The sequence below is a fragment of the Copadichromis virginalis genome, linkage group LG5 (assembly GCF_057382275.1).
Source record: "Copadichromis virginalis isolate Kocher_CV1m ecotype Utaka linkage group LG5, C_Virginalis_male_GT1.1, whole genome shotgun sequence".
Taxonomy (NCBI): domain Eukaryota; kingdom Metazoa; phylum Chordata; class Actinopteri; order Cichliformes; family Cichlidae; genus Copadichromis; species Copadichromis virginalis.
The window spans coordinates 27,948,178-27,968,475 of record NC_140622.1 but is presented as its reverse complement, the minus strand read 5'-3'; the positions used below and the strand labels follow the sequence as shown (position 1 = coordinate 27,968,475).

Sequence of the window (20,298 nt, the reverse complement as noted above, 5' to 3'; positions counted from 1 at the left end):
TTTCTGGGTTTTACTGACAGCTGGAAGCACAAGAAAGAAAGAGAGAACAGAGAAGCAAATCCTAAACTAGAAAGTTAGCAAAGTTACCAGAACCTAAAAAAAGGCTCCAGTTTTCTTCTTTTAATCTTTCCAAAAGATTTCTGAACATTTCAGATGTTTGCAGTTGTCAGGTGAGGTCTTGGTGATGCATAAGGAAATGGGTGGTTTTGTCATTGTCAAGAAATCCAATTAAATAAACAAAATTAACCACACCATTGTCTATTCATCATCAAACTGAACAAACTGAACTAATATTCCCTACACCTTTTTTCCTTAACTCATTTCAACTCAATTTCCTTTCCACGATTCTAAAATATTACACCACATAGACTCAATGAAATAATCACAACCTCTAATCTATTGATTCTTTTTTCTGGACATGAATTTTACTGGGGATTTTTTTTTTACCATTTTGCTAATCAAGATTTTCTGTCCTTACGGTCTTTTATATATTAATCCCTCTCTATATACACAAGCTTAATATTTTCCACTTTAAAGGTCAAAACATTTGGAGACTGGCATGTGCCAAAGACTCAAATTCAATATGTTGTTATTTGAATTATCATTGGCTTCTACATTGCTTTCTGAGGGATTTTGTCATTGTTGCTGCTGTTTAAATGAGTTTGGATTCCTCCATCAGCTCACACAGAATCACTGTGGATGTGGTGAAAGGTTGTGCTGCATGCCATGGCATGCCACCTATAAGGCATGAACCCTTTCTCGTGTGTTTTAGCTCTGTGGACACAAAATATCACATTGCATCATACAAAAATATCTGCATTAAAATGATATTTAATCTACATTTTGTATCATTGTTGATGTCTTGGTTTTTTGGGTTTTTTTTTTAATGTAACTGGTTGTTGTAACACAGTTTCTCAGACTTCTGGGATAAATAAAGACTTTTATATTCATAACATGGATCGGGTGAGGATATAAGAACTATGCTAAATTTAAGCATTACAAAATACCTCAATTTAGGAAAAGATTAAGGTTTAAGTTAGATTTGGAACAGCTCTGATTTTGTATCCCTGTTTATGGTTGCCATGGTGATGCATTTTGCCTGGAATAACTACCTGCTGCATTACTCATAATGTTGTGCTTACTGTTTTGCCCTCAGACCAAGCTCTTCGTTTTTCAGTGTAATTTAAATTACAAGCAATGTGATCAGTTTAGTTACTTTTTTAAATAAACAAACTGACATTGTATTGTCTGTGTTACTTTTTATTTTGCTACTTGCTAATGAAGTGTATTTAAACCTACAGCTGTGTTAGTCCACATTATGGTCAGCTAGCGTGATGGCAGACAGGACGGCCTTCACATTTTGGAAGTATTTGTATTATTTAGTTCCGGGGTGATAGTCTGTCACATTCTGCTTTACATTCTGTAACCTAAATAAAGCTGCTGCTGCTGCTGGTGAGGTCCATGGTGGAAGAGACTCTGAGGAAACTGAACCTGCTGCTGGTTATGGGGTGAAGTAGGTTTTACTATGAAAGGAAGTCATGACAATGAGAGGTAAGCGCACAGTAGGTTCAAATCATATAAAAAGTATTTGATGATAAATAAAGTATTTGTAATCTCATCATCTCATCAAGCTAAATACAAAGAGATGTTTATTTCGGTATAAAGTATTGTTTTAGTTTCACCCAGTTTCGGGATACTTAGGCACCAGACATACATACTTGAGATTTGGTTCAAACTGCTCACAAAGTTAATGCCAAATGAAACATTTTAACCCATGGTCCTAAAAACTGACTCTTGGGGTCCTGACCAAGCGTGACTGATTCTTTACAAAGGTCACCTAATCATGAATGTTATTCGTTTGTGAACCACTACAGTGAAACTGGTATAAAAAGTGGGATTATGAAAGTACAAGATTCTGAAACGTTTCTGACTCAAGACAGAATCTGAAGAACAGATTTGAGCAATTCAACCAAATGTACACACAAACAGAAGTTAGAGGTCTGCTGAGATACAAAAGTTTACCAAAAGAAGAAGTGCGAACAACAGAACATGTTTCACTTCCCTCACCACCTTAGGAGGGGCTCACATGAAATATTCCTGTTTGATAAATTAGACAGCTAAAGGGTGATGGGCAGTAAAAGCTGTTTGTGCATGGGCAGAAATAAAATAAAAAAAAAAGAGGCAAGGCAAGGCAAGTTTATTTATATACCACAATTCAACAACAAGGTGATTCAAAGTGCTTTACAGAGACATTAAAGAACAAAAACAAATAAAAAGCATGATTTAAAATTGATTAAAAAAACAGTAGGTAAAATCAGAACAGTAGATAAAATCAGAACAGTAGATAAAATCAGTAGTTAAAATGTTAGTTTTGAAATTTAAGCTTAACAGTGTGGATTTGGTGTTTTATTCAAATGCAGCTGAGAACAGGTGAGTCTTCAACCTGGATTTAAATAAACTGAGTGTTTCAGCTGATCTGAGGCTTTCTGGGAGTTTGTTCCAGATATAAGGAGCATAAAAGCTGAATGCAGCTTCTCCGTGTCTGGTTCTGAGTCTGGGAACTGAGAAAAAACCGGATCCAGGTGACCTGAGGGATCTGGAAGGTTCATACTGGGTTAGGAGGTCACTGATGTATTTTGGTCCTAAACCATTCAGAGCTTTATAGACCAGCATCAGAACTTTAAAGTCTATCCTCTGACGGACAGGCAGCCAGTGTAAAGACCTCAGAGCTGGACTGATGTGGTCCACTTTTTTGGTCTTAGTGAGGACTCGAGCAGCAGAGTTCTGAATGAGCTGTAGTTGCCTGAGTGAAATATAGGTAGACCTGTAAAGATGCTGTTACAGTAATCAAGCCTACTAAAGATGAATGCATGGACTAGTTTTTCCAGGTCCTGTTGAGACATCAGATCTTTTATCCTTGATATATTCTTGAGGTGACAGGAAGCTGATTTTGTTATTGTCTTAATGTGTTTTTCTAAGTTTAGGTCTGCATCCATCACTACACCTAAATTTCTCGCCTGGATTGTGGTTTTTAGGTGTATAGATTGAAGTTCTCTGGTGACCTGTAATCGTTTTTCTTTGGCACCAAAGACTATTACCTCAGTTTTGTTTTTGTTTAGCTGGAGAAAAAGAGAGAGAGAGAGAGAGATAGGAGGAGTTTCATCTCTACACAGAGAGTTCAGACTCAGGGGGTAAAATTTTAGCATCACTCCATCTCATCACTTGCACCTGGATAGGACAAATCACACCACTCATTTTGGGGAATTTGATGTAGTGTGATTTGTCCTTACATTGACCTCTATTAAAACACTGACGATGTTTAATATGAGCAGCCATATTAACAGTATACACATATATGAATATATATACTGTAATGTTCACATATGTTCTCAAGAACCGGACGCTTTGATCTCAGTTTGTCTGTTTACTCAGTAACACAGGCAAATGGGCCGTTAACTCCGGGGAGAGTGCTCCGGTACAACCCACTCTCTTCAGCCCGGACAGTCACAACAACAACAGTGTGCAGAGATAGCCAACCTGTCACTGTAAAATAACCTTTAACCATCGTTAGAATATTTTTTTAAAAATAGGCTACCCCAAAGATTTAATTTTTTATGTTTTTCGTTGAAAACTTTGCAGCCAGTCACAAAATCTATTCCATACATTTTGGACTTTTAACTGTATTTTCACAAGTTTTACAGTTTTTCCAGGCACTCCACTGAGTCTTCCACTACTGCAACAAAGCATAAAACACTGTTATCTAAAACTACAACTGTTTTACAGCAGTGGATTTTTGAAACTATTCCTGAATGTTCTTGAGATGACCTGCAGACGACATCTTCTTCAGTGAGAAATAATGGGCTTGGTGCTGACTGATATATTACAATCTATATCTGTGAGTTCTGGAATCCAAAGAGCATGTATTTGGAAAAAAAACAAAAACCTTTAAAAGCATCAATCTTTAACTCTAGCCTTGTCTGTTGCATTGCATGATGTACATTGTTTAGTAGTTAACCTAGCATGTGAAAGCTCTCTGGTTCAGTATCAGGAGGAGATACAAATCACTGGGAGGTTTGTATCTCAAACACGCTGTGGCGACCCCTCCCATTTGAAATAGGTTTTTTTGGGGCTCTCTAGCCTTGATCCTGAGGAGGTTTTATATCTTCTGTATTTTTACTTTACTGGATGCTAAAGATGAATACAATTTAATTTATCAAATTGTATGAAAGTACATTTCTCATTGATTTAATATCAGCAGACACAATCACAGTGAATAATAGCCTTCAATTTTATTTAGTCAGTGCTAATAATCAAAATTTACATGAGTCTGACATGAGTAGACACAAAATTACCTGCTTACATGTTCACATGAAATTGTGTTCTTTAGATGATAATGCATGTTAATGCTGTGATGCTGCTTTTAAAACAACAACTGAAATATGAGATTTTTAGATATTAAACTGACAAAGTGATGCAGTCTGGTGTTTGAGCACAGACTCCATTGTGAAGTTAAATTTCTGAGCGTACAGCTGAACTCTATGCTGGACTTGGGAAGAGCAGGAAGCCGTTGAAGATGATCTTTTTTTCCTGGTTCTCCCTGGTATCAGTAGGTCCCTGGTTTTCCCTAAAGGACTCAAGCCAGACCTTCTGTCCAACTGCGAGCTGTAAAACCACACCACCTGACAGCACCTGAAAGGCAACACAGCCGATCAAGTCGAGGCTTCGTGACAAAATGCTGCAGTTAGTGTAAAGAATAACCCAAGGCAATATACAGGGATATTATTAGAGGAGGATTTCTTTTAGACAAACAGATATTTGTGTGGTTGTTTGATCAAATGTTTTCCCTCCATGTTTCTCACTGGACCTGAAACCAACCTGCTCAGATTGCCTGTTTGACCTGTTATTATCACAGAATCCCAGGGTTCTTCTTGGTCCATCATAGACTATTTGCAGGCACATGCTGACCTAAAAACACACAACACACAAATGTTGGGAAGAAATATGGATAAGCTTATAAAGCTTTCACTGCATTTAACACACAATGTGCCTGTCAAGATGATAGCATAAGCCACACTAATGTGCACAATATGTATGATTTATTTTACAGTGGAACAGACAGGAGCAAGTTACCTTGGCCACAGAGTGGAAGTTGAAGTAATAGGTACCCTGTACTCTGCAGGTGAAGACACCTGTGCGTGTGTCAAGATCACCATTTGTGTTGACCACAACTTTTTGGTAGGTTATTTTCTGATACACAAACACACACACAAAGAGGAAAACAATAACCTTGTAACTAAAAACTGTAAGAGAAAAACGAGAGGCTGTTGTTTATGAAGCAGTATTAGGGCCGCATTAAAAAAAGAAAAAAATATTGATTATTTGATTTCAAAGTCAAAATTTTGAGATTGAGGTCAAAAAGTGGCAGTTGTTTGGCTTCAAACGAAAAAAATGTAATCGTCACATTTGGACCTTGTTCTTAAAAGAGTATTTTGTGTCAGGACTCTGTGTCCACACAAACTGTGACTTGATAAAACTGAAAATATCTGCATGGGTAAATATTGCTGAAGGGAGGTGACAAACTCGTGTGTGTGACATTAAGAGGGACTCATGTCCAGATATTAAGACTAAGAATATGAGAAATGAAACATCTGAGGGAGTGAAAGGTGTGATGGGCATCAGACTGAACCTGGTTGAAGGCAGGATAATTTCTGTCGGTTCTGATCACTGAGAAGGCCGAACGGGACTCCTGCTGAGAGGTGTGTCTTGCTAAGAGAACACACACACACACATACACACAAGTATGAATGATGCGTTTAATGTGTAATTTATAAGGTAGAACTCATGGCTATGTTATGAGACTGGACACTCAATGCTGGTGGTCACTCGATATTCTGATGTTACACTATGTGTGCTTATGAGTAACATGTGAATGTCACAAATTATGCACAAGATGCTGGATAACTGTTTGACTACATATGCTAGCTTAAACGTACCAGTAAAGAAAAAAAACTCTCATTTCCACGTTGCCTTGCTTTATTATCCATTGTGTAACTTATTGTGTACTCAATATGAGTTCAGCATTATGTTTGCTGTGTTTTAAAAGATATGCTCTGTATGTTAGCATATGGCGAGGTCAGAAATGATCTCTTCGTTACCTTGGGACAACCTGCCGTCTGGGCCAGGAGGACCTGGGGGGCCATCCTCACCCTCTTTCCCCAAATCTCCGCGGAAACCTTTTGGGCCCTGGGGTCCTTGCGTGCCCCGATTTCCCGACTCTCCTTTCTGCCTCAGTAGGCTGGCTGTATCCACTGGACCTTGAATCATCACAGCTACAAATAGAAAATGAATTATTCCACATCAGTCTTTGAGTTTTATACCAGTTGAGGGGTGACAAAAGCACCTGTGAAGACTTTGTTTCTTATTTATACATCCAGCAATTACAGAGTAACAATGTCACTCATTATCAGTGGAGCACGTCTGACTCTTTAGTGTAGTGGTTCTGTAACACACGGAGCATCAAACTGTAAACTAAAATTTCAAAGCACACCAGTAAATAGAAAAACACTGCAAAAGCACACAAAACAGAACGATGTTGAATAAAAACACAACAGTAGAGAGACAATAAAGTAAAGGAAGAGCTGCAAAAGTGATAGAAACTGAAACATGTGAAGATTTGCACTGAGGTGAGCTGAAAAGAAGCGGAGGACTAACAGTGAGAGAAAGAACGATAAAGTAGAATGTGTTCTAAAAGAATAACATAATAATGCAGATAAATGATTGTTATAATTCTAATTCTGTTGTTTTTATTCAACTTATGTTGTTTATTTTTTTCAACTTCTGTATTGACAGTTAAGATAAAATAAGTACATAAACCAAGTGCGGTAAGCAGGTTAATGTTTGTGCATTTAGCAGGGTGTTACCTGGCTCTCCTTTCTCTCCCTTCATTCCAAGCAACCCATTTCTGCCAGGAGCGCCGTTCACTCCTCGCTCACCATCAGCTCCTTTGCAGCTCACTTGACATTGGACAGCCTCCAGAAGTATGGCCACGCCCACCAAGACCGCTAGCCCATAATTACCACCCATGGTCCAAAACACTGGATTTAACATTTGATTGCAAAGATGAATCTGGTCAAAGTCAAGAGTTACAAATAAGAAACTATGTAAGAAACAAAGTAAAGACATAAACATTCTGTCTTTTTCTACATTTATTCTGCTTCCTCAAGACACTTTATGTTTTGGACTCAGATTAGAAATGTTCACTTTTATTTCTGCAAATCCTGTAGAAACTTTATACAACAGCTATTTCCAAGCATATATTCATAAATTTCAATTGAAACAATTCAATAAACTAGAATAGAATAGAGGATAAAATGACACATCACATTGTTGTATTGTTTAAGACTAAACCGTTAATAATAATAACTGTTCATAATCCTTCGGTACATTTAATTTACTAGAAATAACAAAATTAGTGGCTGATGTAAGCTTTTAGTTTAAGGGAAAGCTGGTTTACAAACAGCTTAAATTGATTTTGTTCTTGTTCACATTAATTGTAGCTAATTTATCTTTGATTAACAATCTCAAGGACTTGAAAGTTGGTCCAGAGATGATCACACTGTGAACTTTATCTTTAAGTTATTTAACATTTCTATTATATACACTGCCCTGCTGTTGACAAACAAATATTTAACAATATTCCATGTTTTCTGTGTGTTGATGTGTTATTTTACTCACCTGTCGGGTTTTCTGATTGTTGGATCTTCAATGGAAGGACGGGATTTCCTTCTGTTGGTGAACAGACTTCTTATTAAACTGAAAAAATGAGTCAGTGGTTCATCCTGACACTTTCTGACATGCATACACACACACACACACACACACACACACACACACACACACACACACACACACACACACACACACACACACACACACACACACTGTGCAAAATAAGGAAGGAAGTAAAACTCATGATCCGACAAGAACAGTGATTAAATAAAGGTTATAGTTTCAGTTCAGCATCACAAAGATCTTTTTGACTTGTCTGCACTGTGAGATGTACAAGTCTGTTTCAGTTAAATATAAACTGTGTCATTATAAACTTAAAGACAATCTGTTACACCTGATGCTAAAAAACAAGAAAATATGGTTCATGATATGTGGTTTATTGATCACAGTTTCAAAGGTAGATAGATAGATAGATAGATAGATAGATAGATAGATAGATAGATAGATAGATAGATAGATAGATAGATAGATAGATAGATAGATAGATAGATAGATAGATAGATAGATAGATAGATAGATAGATAGATAGATAGATAGAATTCAAAATCCTGCTCCTCACATAGAAGGTCTTAAATAATCAGGCCCGATCTTATCTTAATGACCTTGTAAGATTAGGCTTTAAAAGTATGTAGTTAGGGCTGGACCAGGTGGCTTTGAATCCTCCCTTAGTTATGCTGCAATAGCCATAGGCTGCACAGGATGCACTGTTTTTGCTTTTCAGTCACCTGTCTCACTCACTATGTGTTAATAGACCTCTCTGCATTCAAATGTACTTGTTATTAATCTCTGTCTCTCTTCCACAGCATGTCTTCAATCCTGTCTTCCTTCTCTAACCCCAACCGCTCTCAGCAGATGGCCCCGCCCCTCCCTGAGCCTGGTTCTGCCGGAGGTTTCTTCCTGTTAAAAGGGAGTTTTTCCTTTCCTATGTCGCCAAAGTGCTTGCTCATAGGGGGTCATATGACTGTTGGGTTTTCTCTGTATGTATTATTGTAGCATCTACCTTACAATATAAAGCGCCTTGAGGCAACTGATGTTGTGATTTGGCGCTTTATAAACAAAAATGAATTGAATTGAAAATGTGCTCAAATATGCAAATGAAAGGAAGTCATTAGTCTTCAGTATTTGTTTAAAGTATTTCTTATATTTTGAAAGGAAAAATGAAAATGTTTAAAAAGTAACTGAGTAAAGAAGGAAAATATGAAGAACAAAACACAAAAATTCCCAAACAAGATAAACGCTGATTGGATCTATAAAAAAAGTATTTAAAAAAACCCAGATGTGTGGTGCAAAAATAACCACAGAAAACATCAGAGACACTTTTAATGTTTATTCTTAAGCATTTTGAAAAAACTTTTTTCCACACACACACACCTCGATTGTATAACTAATTGTATAACATTCAAAAAGTGCAAATCAAACACCATATATGTAAACTCCCTGTTCTATATATTTTTCTATGTACTTTTTTTTCTATATAATCGGGACTAGTAAAGCGCTATACAAATACAGGCCATTTACCATTTTTCCATTTCTCAGCCAATCACATAACAGCATGACAGCAAGTCAATGCACGTAAGCGTTTTATCATGTTGACACAGGTCAAGCCCACCTTCTGAAGTTCTAGTCAAGCATAAGAATAGGGGGGGGGGGAATGTGATTTAAGGCAGGCTGATGTCAGAAACTGCATATATGCTGGGAGTTTCCCACACAAACATTCCTGATATTTACAGAGAATGGTCCAAAAAAAGAGAAAATGTTCAGTGAGCAGGAGTAAAACTGCCTTGTTGACGTCAGATGTCAAAGGAGAATCGAGAGCAATTTGCATGATGCTGTCACGTTAATATGGACAAAACAAAGTATCAGTAAGATGTACCTATTTAAGTGTCTGTTGACTGTAATAAAATCTCAGTGACAACCAAGGCTTTAAATGAAAATGAAAAAGTCTACAGCCTCCCCATGTGGTCATTTTATGAAATGGCACCAGACAAGCAGGAAACAATGCACTTACTCTATTTAAATAAGTGTATTTAAGCCAACCCATGCTAGTTTTTCAAGCTGACTTGGTTATATTGAGCTATTTTTCAGAACATGTATGATATGTAAAAACAAGCCAGTTATGTTAAAAGTTTAGTCTTTAATTCAGCAGTGTTGTGATTTCTATTTCAGTGTTACATCTCCACAAAGTGGTCTACGGGTGTGAGTGTAGGGACCAGTAACAAATGGGTCCGGGAATGGAATGAAAAGAAAAACAGACAGAGGTGTTCTATAAAAATATAGTTTTATTACGAACAATGTAGTTTTATTACAAATAACCTTAACTTAAAGAGCCGGCAACACCGTTTTACCAATAATGCCAATGAAACAAAGGAAGCAGTTGCAACAGCAAAAGGAAAAACTACCAAACACACTTCTTACTTAACTCCTCACCATGGGGAAACACTTCCAGGGACCACAAGCCCATCTACTTACTACTCAAAGGAGCCTTTCTAAAACCTAGTAAAAAAAACCATGTAGCACCAGAGGGGTATTAAAAATAAAATAAAAAAACCACCTCCCTTGCAGGTCATCCCCAGCTTATATAGCCTCGGAGAGGTGATTGCTGACTGGGTCCTTGGTAAACAAGGCTAATAAAAAGCAGCTGTGTCCCGGGGAGAGAGAAGAGTGAGAGAGAGACAGAGGGGTGGTGCAAGAGAGGAGGAGAAAGAACACCACACCCACACAAGGACAGTTTCAGGAGGCCCTGCTAGGGCTGTAACATTCAGTTTATTAATTTGATCTCCTATAGCAGGGGTGTCGCACTCCAGGCCTCGAGGGCCGTTGTCCTGCAGGGTTTAGATCTCACCCTGGGTCAACACACCTGAATCAAATGATTAGTTCATTACCAGGCTTCTGGAGAAATTCAAGACATGCTGAGGAGGTCATTTAGCCATTTGAATCAGCTGTGTTGGCTCAAGGACACATCTAAAACCTGCAGGACTCCGGCCCTCGAGGCCTGGAGATCGACTCCTGTGTCCTATAGGCTTATTGGTGCAGCCCTCCACAATGTTCTTGTCATGATCTGGGTGAGTCTGAGTAATTTTCCACAGCATTGGCTCTCCTCCCCTGGGTGGAGCCCTCCTCGCTCCTCACCTGTTGGCAATTACTTCAGCAGTATTTATGACCAGTGCTCACATTGAACCTTCGCCAGATTGTCTGCTTACCATAGTCAGTTCCCTGCCTCATATTTTTGTCTTGTGTTCCTCAGCGTGTTTCCACAGTGTGGAAGTCGAAGTAATCGGTACCCTGTACTCTGCAGGTGAAGATGCCTGTGCGTGTGTCAGGATGACCATTTGTGTTGACCACAGCTTTTTGGTAGGTTATTTTCTGATACACAAACACACACATACACAGAGGGAAACTATATACTTGTAATTCTTTTGACCAGTGGTTCTAAAACTTTTCACAATGAGTACCACCTCATAAAATAAAATATATGGCTCTTGAAGTACCACCCTTGTGAGTGACATTAAAGTACAGTAGTATAGGCCTATTTAACACCACATACAGTTTACACAAGTTTACACAGTTTATTTCTTATATGAATGTTATGTATTTTAACTCTCAAAAACAGGATGTGACAACTAATAATAACAATTTATGCGCAAAATGCTGGATAATGATGTGTTGATGCATGCTCAATCAACCAGGTAAGTAAAGTTTGATTCTGTTCATCTGGTGTTTTCAGTGGGAGAAATGTTTTGTCACTCATCCAAGTGACTTCTTCAGTCTCAGCTGACTGCAGGTTTCCCCAATCTTATAAACAGTACATTTGCATAATGACTGAAACTAGCACCACTGAAGGAACAATGGGCTGGGAGGTCAGTTCCTTGATTATTAATATGCAAAGTCTCATGACCATTGATCAACAACCACTGATCAAAGCTCATTGATCAAAGACTACTGATCAATGGCCATGAGTACCATTTACAGAGAGTTGGGGACTGGCTGCAATCACAGCATTGTAAGATGGCGAAAGGAGCAGATCCGACAGAGACGTACAATGCTTCTAGATGACAATACTCTTAAAAAGGTGTTTGAATTCCTTGAGAAGGCTCATCTAGCACAGCATGAGAAGTCTAAGACCAGGTAACAAAGGAAGTTTGACTTCGTCGGAAACCAGCAAGCAAAATAGGGAGAATGTCATCAGTGGCCATGGAGAGAGGATGCCACACCGACAATGTGGACAAGTGGGTGAAGAATTTGTCTGACAGACAGCTCACCCAAGCAGAGAAAAACATCCTTGCTAAAGGGTTGAATTTTGCTGTGATGCCCAGACATATCCTGCTAGTGGAGCTGATCACAGCCACAGAAACAGCAATTCGAAACAACAATATTGCAGACGTGGAAGCAGAGAAACTACGGACGAAGGTTTCAGCCTGTCTCAGCAATGCGAAGCCCCCAGCATCCAACATCAGCATGGAGGAGAGGAGACAATAACATTATCATCCTTCCAGCAGACAAGGGCAGGTACACAGTATTGCTAAACCAGAAAGACTATCATGAGAAAATTTTTGTCACTCCTCAGTAGGGATGGGTACCGGTATGATATGTGGTAGTAACCAGACCGAAAAGCAGCGCACATTTCGGTGCTTTCTTTCGGTGCTTTTTTTCCCTGAGATGTAATAAACTTTGAATTCTAGCCAATCATTTTACCTTTGCAAGCGTAGTAGGCGGGTAGAATTTGAATGAAAACAACGGAATTTGAAGAAAAAAAAAAAAAAGCAGACTTTGAATGAAAACAGCAGACTTTGAATGAAAACAGCAGACTTTGAATGAAAACAGCAGACTTTGAATGAAAACAGCAGACTTTGAATGAAATTGAATTAGAATGAAAACAACAGACTTTGAATGAAAGACAACGGAAGTTGAAAGAAAACAACAGACTTTGAATGACAACAACAAAATTGGAAAACAAGTAGAATAAGGAACAACAGAATTCTCAGTTTGCCCCATACCCAACTCTTGATTGCCAAGTGCCCAGTCAGACTGCATGCCCCTCCTCAGTGCTTCAAACTCTACTTCTGCACACTATAACTAGAATAGAGTTAGTCATTTAGTCCAGCAGTTCCTGCTAGAGTATGCATTTTGGGCAATTTGAATGCGTCAATCCACAGACAACTGGACCCTGCCACACAGAGGAAAGACCGTCTATGCACCATTTTCTAATTTGGGGTTTGTTCACAATTTTCATTTGGGATGACCTATTAGGTGGCCAAAGTCCCTCTAATGTTGTGGGAGTGTTATAAACTTACAAACACTCCTGCTTCAAGCCTGACACCCTGGGGTTTGAAGGGTTAAGACCTAACCCTATGCCAAGCTCCTCTAAAACTCTTCAAAATGTTATTTCTTAGAAGCCACTGACATCAAGACAAGCTAAAAGATTACACACATTCTGACCAGCACCAAAGAAAGTGTTCCAGATACCAAAGATCCCTTTATTAATTCTTTCTCATGAGATCTGACAATGCTTTTTTTTCTTAGGCAACTGTAGTGATTCGCGGCTGCAGGATGGCCAGCCATGTATTCTGCAGCTTTTACTTCTGTTATTTCTTTTCACAGCCAGTCTTTTTCTTTCAATTTAAACTTTTCATTTTCCTTAAAAGGTCTCAAGTGTAATCACTTTTGCCTTCCTTCCTCTTACTTTCCTGTTACGCTTAATGACATTTATTACAACTTTGTTGTTGTTGTTGTTGTTGTTGTTGTTGTTGTTGTTGTTAACATTACACTCTAAACAGTAATTATTTTATTTAAGCTTTCGTTTACTCACTGAATTATATTTTTCTCAACTTTTCTCTATTGTTGTCTTATTTCCCCTGTTCGTATCTTTATAGTTTGTTAAATTATTTTAAATTTACTTGATAACAAGTTTACTTGCCTTATCATTTTCCTCCCAGATGTTTATCTTCTAATATTTTATTCTTAAATTTAGAGCTACTTTCTTCATGTTTCCCTTTCTAAGAGCCACTGTGCTTTTACATTTTTTATTTATAGTTCTCAGTTTTACCCTTTTCAGGTGAGAGATGTTGGACATGAAGCTAACGTCAGGGTAATGGATGGTGTGTTGTTGCTCATGTGAGTTATTTTAGGGCCTGCCAGATCCTCCTCAGTGTTTGCCCACTGATAAATAAGGATGCTGAATAACTCTGTCTTTGTCCTGTCTGTTGTCCTGTCTGACCCTGCAGTGACTCAACACAACAGACACATAGGATACCACACTGGACCTTTACAACCTGGTTCACAATACAACTGACGTGAGCATTATTTGGTTTAACCAGTTTTTTATTGCTGCTTTTGTTACACAGGTCACAGAGACCCAGAGAGCCTGTTTCTCATGCTTCCTGTGTATTTTCTAAGCATCTGGCTTCTGGTTTGCAACCAGTTGGTTGTTGAGTTGGTTCAAATATTTAAGAAAGCATGCTCACACAGATAATCCTGAGCTCTGAGATATTATCTTTAGTAAAGCACAATTGTTCTTGTGAATAAGTGTTAGTTCCAATTCTTTTTGTAAGTTGCTGCAGAGTCATTTTGGTGTCCTCATGCTTTCTGTTTCACTTTTCACTTCACTCTTTTATAGAATTATGATCTTCAACTAAACTATACATCTATAACGATACACAAAATTCACGGTTCGGTTCGATAATTTGGTGTCACAGTTCGATATTTTTTTGATACAAAAAAATGTTCATGCCTTTTTAATTTGTCATTTATTAAAATTATAAATAACTCAAAAGTACAGTTTTTTTTAATTTAATGTTGCTGAAACAACAAATTGAGAAATCACTCATCTTTGGAAAAATTACAGAGAAATGGCTCTTTCCAAAATAAAAGTTATACTCTACGCTTCTTCTGGGCTATATTCTCAGCAGCATATTAAACAGATCAGGTCCCCATAAGGAGAATCATGTGCTAACGGCTGTCTAAATGACTCGGGTAAAGTTTGTAGCATGCGTGCTTGTTGTTTTTATCTGCTTCCACTTGTCTTTGCACTAAGATGATGTCGGCGTAAATGTGCAGCTGTTCTCCACAGAACCAGCCAAGGTGTACTCTCAGTGGCAGGGGAACAATATGGGAACAGCACCACCAAGGCTGGAGACGGAGCAATACTGGAAGAGCATATGGGAGAAGGACGCAACCCATAACGGCAATGCTCAGTGACTAGTGGATCTGAGGGCAGACCACAGCAACCTCCCTGAACAGGGTCCAGTAACCATCACAGTGGCAGACATCCAAGAAAGGGTCACCAGTATGAAGAGTTGGACAGCACCAGGCCCCGACATGGTTCATGCCTACTGCCAAGAGTGAACGAGAAAATGATTCACTGATCCACACCACCAGGATATACAACAATGATATCAGTATGCCAATCGGACTGGAGAAATGTAGTTGGATGATAATAAAGAGAGGGAAAGTAGTCAGAACTGAGGGGATTGAATTATCAGAAGGCAACATTGCGGACATAGAGGACAGCTACAAGTACCTGGGAATCCCACAGGCAAATGGGATCCATGAAGAGGTCACTAGAAAAGCTGCAACCACCAAGTACCTGCAGAAGGTCAGGCAAGTCCTGAGGAGTCAGCTGAATGGTAAGAACAAGATCCGGGCCATCAACACGTACGCCCTGCCCGTGATCAGGTACCCTGCTGGGATAATAAGCTGGCCAAAGGAGGAGATAAAAGCCACTGACATCAAGACAAGGAAGCTCCTTACCATGCATGGAGGGTTTCACCCCAAGTCCAGCACCCTGAGGTTGTATGCTAAGCAGCAGGAAGGAGGCCGGGGACTGGTGAGTGTCAGCACCACGGTCCAGGATGAGACAACAAACATCCACGAATACATCAGTAAGATACATGGAACCCAACCATACATGGAACGTCATAACCAAGTGGCTGGCATAGTATACAGAAACATCTGTGTCGAATACAGCCTGGAAGTCCCGAGGTCAAAATGGGAGACGCCGTCTAGGGTGGTGGAGAATGACCAAGCTAAGGTCCTGTGGGACTTCCAGATACAGATGGACAAAATGGTGATGGATAACCAACTGGACATAGTGGTGGTAGAGAAACAAAAGAACACGGACGTAGTGATAGATGTAGTGGTTCCCAGTGACAGCAACATCTGAAAGAAAGAACACGAGAAGCTCGAGAAATATCAAGGGCTCAAAGAAGAGCTCGAGAAAATGTGGAAGGTGAAGGTAACAGTGGTCCCAGTGGTAGTCTGAGCACTAGGTGCGGGGACTCCCAAACTAGGCGAGTGGTTCCAGCGGATCCCAGGAACAACAACAGAGATCTCTGTCCAGAAGAGCGCAGTCCTGGGAACAGCTAAGATACTGCGCAGGACCCTCAAGCTCCCAGGCCTCTGGTAGAGGACCCGAGCTTGAAGGATAAACCGCCCGCAGGGGCGAGCGGGGAATTTTTATATATACAGTGGGATGCAAAAGTTTAGACAACCTTGTTAATAGTCATTATTTTCCTGTATAAATCGTTGGTTGTTATAATAAAACATTTCAGTTAAATATATCATATAGGAGACACACACAGTGATATTTCTGAAGTGAAATGAAGTTTATTAGATTTACAGAAAGTGTGCAATAATGAGAAGTTGATAGGTCTCGGCCCTGTCAAGCTAAAAGAAACTGTTGAATCTTCAGGATCACCTTTAAGTGTATTTTACCCTGTATGGATAAGAGAAAATCCAAAATAACTAGCGCACCCAATTCTTGTTTTATAGAGTGATTAAATATGTATGCTGTACAGTCATTCCACCCTGGAAAAAGAACAGTTAAAAAAATTAAAAGCCTTTGAATTTCATGAGATTAATGCGCATGATGACTGTGTACTTCTGACCTTAACTGTATACAGCAGTCATCCCAAGGGATTTTATACTGTAAACTAAGGACCCCAGAATATTAGAGAGAGAATCCAAGTGATCGTATAATTCTCTATGCGCACGCATATGGTAACTGTGGGGGGGAAAGGGCTCCTTTAAGAGGAAGGACCAGGACTGGTTCTGCTGGTTAACGGATCTTTGTTAACCAGCAAAATGTAGCATTTGTAGCAGAGCTCACAAGCTGCATACCTTCTCACAACAATATTTACAGTATATTTGTGAATTGCACCATTCTGTAATCCCGTTTTTCCTAAAATGCAGAACAGAGTCCTTTCTAATAGAGAAGCATGGCACTCAGAGAATCCTGAATTGAAATCTGTGGGGGACTTTTGCAACACCTTCACAAGGTAAAAAGGCTTTTAACCCCCAAGCAACCAAGTTGTTCTAGCAATTAAAATATTAGACTCAAGTCATTTATGAGTCAATTATATAATATAGAGTATAATAGCATAATTGTAACATCAATATAGACATAAACTGGTGATTCTGTAGCACTTAAATCAGTAATATTCATTTTTTAAAACTGTACACTGAAAAATGTCAAAATAAGATTCCTAATTATGGAACATTTACAAATAAATTACATTACAATAAAGCCTATATTGTTAAATGGTGGTAAATAACTTTGCATAAGCTTCCATGACTTTGGTGTTACATTTCTCACACAGATGGGCCACTTCCTGCTTACAGTAATGTCACAAATCCACACATATGAATACACTGCTGGGATCTTTTGAAGTCCATTTAAAAACTATTGTGAAGCAAAGTCAGCAGACATTTTAAGCTCTTTTCATCAGATATGGTTTGATTGATTTGTGTGTGGGGGGGATGCCTAGAACTACAGGGGTCCAACATACTGTCCTATATACTTGTACTGTGTTTATAAATATACTGCTGTCAATATAGCATTTATAGAATTATGATCTGAAGTGGCTTAAACCAGAAATCCCAGGCATAGAAGACAGGTAAAACATCGCCTTCTTCATGATACTCCAGGTGGTTAAAGTTTGAGGAAATATGGGCAAAATGAAGAGAATACATCACTTTTTTTTTTTTTTTTCTTGCCTGTCCTGTTTGGCTCTTTTGCCATCAGAATTGTTGTCTAAAGGCAAACAAATATGCCCAACGGATTTACTTTACCAAATTGACCATCCCAGCCTTGCCGTAATGGTCCATTTGATTCACCTTTTATTGTTTATTTTATTTTCACTTACTGAATACAGGACAGACTTGACTGGGGGAAAGAAGGGGAGAAAGAAAGAGGGAAAGAGAAACAGCTGAGAAGAGGGACGGGGGAGAAGGGCAAAAGACAAAAACCAACAGAACGGGCAGAGGAAAAAAAAAATGCATATATCAATCACCTGGATCACCTGCTGAGAAAGAAAAAAGAAAACAAGCAGAAGAGAACAAGAGTAATAGAATAAACAACATCACAATGATATATGGGAATATGACAGTAAATACTAAATATTAAACATTATTGTGCAGCACATAAGATCAACAGAACACAGTGTGCTTTGAGGTAGGAGCCAAAAAGGGTGTAGTTTGTGTGTGTGAGCACCCGTGTGTACACCTGTGAGCATGGACGCGCTTGTTTTTTTTGTTTTTTTTAAAAGGTTCCTTCATGTAATGATCTGCTAGAGGGTGTGGGGGGGGCCACAGCCCCGTCCTCCAGGGCATGAAGCAGGTATGGAGGAGATCAAAACTCCAGACATCCAGAGGCCCTCAGAACACAAGAGACCAAGGAAGACCAACAGAGGGGCAGCTGCGCCACTGTCCCAGAAAGAGCTGAGGAGAGTCCCAGATGAGGGCTCACTCAGCAGCCGTGGAGCAGAAGCCAGGGGGAGTTGCAGTGACGCGCCCGTGAGCTCCGCCGGCAGCCAGCCGTGCCTGAGTGACCGAGCCCCAGGCCGAGAGGCCGGGGGCACCCCACCTCCGAAGTGGCCCGAGCGAGCCCCAGGCTCCAGGCCCCGATAAGCGGCCGCCAAGGAGTGAGCCGGTGTGTACCTGGACGCCCATCCCCGGACACAAAGAACCACCAACGCACCGATGTCTGAGGGAGTCCGCCACTGGCAGGGGAAGTGGTGGTAGGGGGAGATAGGCCTCCAAACCTTGGAGGGCCTGAGATGTCCCCAGAGAGGTGGCGCCTGACACCCAACCTGACATATAGACACAGACATACAGGCACACACAGATACAAACATCCATTCCCACCCTCATGCTCTCATATGCACTTACTCCACACTCAACCAACGTGGAGACAGACATAAAGAGACGCTGTACACACGATCACACTCCCCAAGCGTACTCTACAAACCGGGTCTAGAAATACATCACTTTAAAATGTTACTCCTTACTTAAACCCAGAGTTATTATATTATCATATTAATATCATCCTTTTTTGTTTATTTAGTTATACACGTCTTGTCTGTTAAAATGAATCACCCAAAGTTCTGTTCTGGTACCTTTTGACCTTTTTTCTCCCTAAAATAACAGGAAAAAAATAAATAATGTGCTGCAAAAAATAAATAAATAAATACATTTAAAAACAAAATAAGGGTTTGACTAACTGACTCTAAATAAAGTAAATTTTGAAAGTAAGGGGAGGATGATGATAATGATAATGGCTTAACCCAGTGGGGCATAAAAGTCAAATGAGTGAAGCCACCATGAGTAGAGAAGGTTATTGCTCCACAGGATATAGCTGTGTGTGAGATATGGGATAAAAGGCTTTTCAGAATGAAGAATAAAGAGGTCTGAATGCTGTTCCCTGCAGCTTTGTACTCAGAAAAGATCTAGAAAGATCAGTTCACAAAAAGTAAGATATTACTTGTGGACATAAATGTGTAATTTTACTTTTTTGTGTTGTTTTAAAATGTGTATGATTTGTATATGTATGCTCTTATACATTAATACTTTTAATTAATTAACAATTAATTCTTTAATTCATAATTCTTTCATTCACTAACTAAATCCAAGTGAATTTCTTTGGAATAATTTTTTGGTGACCACATTTTTTGTCAGACTGAAGTATGATGTCGGGTTTTGTTTTTTAACCATGCTACAGCCTCCTCCACCATTCCTCCATCTGCACCTGTGCAGACCCCAAAGAGCATGACAACGCCTACGGAGTCTCACAAATATGGCTCCTACAACTCCTAGGTAAACACTATACAGTAAAGACCCTCTTTACTGTGGTTTATATCAGCTTACCATCTGAACGTTCAGGGGAAGCTGGATCTAGAAAAGCAGGAGTGTTTTCATGGCTATTAAAAGGAAGCGTTGCACTAAATTCTGCTGTGTATATCTGGGTGCTGAATGCTTAAAAAGAAATCCCAGAAATAATCAGCAGGACAGGATTTCATTTGTATGATTTTTTTTAATGCCACCAGCTTTATGGATCCCACCTCAATTTTAAGCAGACCTGCCTGAATGACTCACTTGAACCAGCAATATACCTAAACACAACCATTGGAGCAACTTTGGGACCTATATATGTAATTATGCATAATAACTTTGACATAGAGTTCTAATGCCTAATTCACTCTGTGCTAGCCTGTAGTGAATGCTGCTAAGGCAGAGCTG

General features: G+C 39.3%; 1 protein-coding gene across 2 annotated transcripts; it reads right to left on the bottom strand.

Moving 5' to 3' along the window:
• Positions 1-4,274: 4,274 nt before the first annotated feature.
• On the bottom strand, positions 4,275-7,826 carry LOC146709965 (complement C1q subcomponent subunit C-like). Of its 2 annotated transcripts, none has more exons than XM_085457215.1 (7): positions 7,735-7,826; positions 6,921-7,094; positions 6,156-6,329; positions 5,687-5,766; positions 5,131-5,247; positions 4,876-4,965; positions 4,275-4,689 (listed from the first exon to the last, which is right to left on the bottom strand). In XM_085457215.1, exons 2-7 carry the CDS (start codon positions 7,081-7,083, stop codon positions 4,537-4,539), a joined length of 777 nt encoding a protein of 258 aa, XP_085313341.1. In that variant the 5' UTR covers positions 7,084-7,094; positions 7,735-7,826; the 3' UTR covers positions 4,275-4,536. The 2 variants fall into 2 exon arrangements, with proteins under 2 accessions (XP_085313341.1, XP_085313340.1); XM_085457214.1 differs by having other exon boundaries at positions 6,921-7,125; positions 7,735-7,825.
• Positions 7,827-20,298: the final 12,472 nt, after the last annotated feature.

Excerpts from the sequence above, each read along its gene's own strand:
- LOC146709965 (XM_085457214.1), bottom strand. The coding sequence starts at position 7,107 with ATGTTAAATCCAGTGTTTTGGACCATGGGTGGTAATTATGGGCTAGCG. Across the intron at positions 5,248-5,686 it reads ATTATCCTGCCTTCAACCAG|AAAATAACCTACCAAAAAGT; the intron begins GTTCAGTCTGAT and ends TTTGTGTATCAG. Across the intron at positions 4,690-4,875 it reads CAAACAGGCAATCTGAGCAG|GTGCTGTCAGGTGGTGTGGT; the intron begins GTTGGTTTCAGG and ends GTTGCCTTTCAG.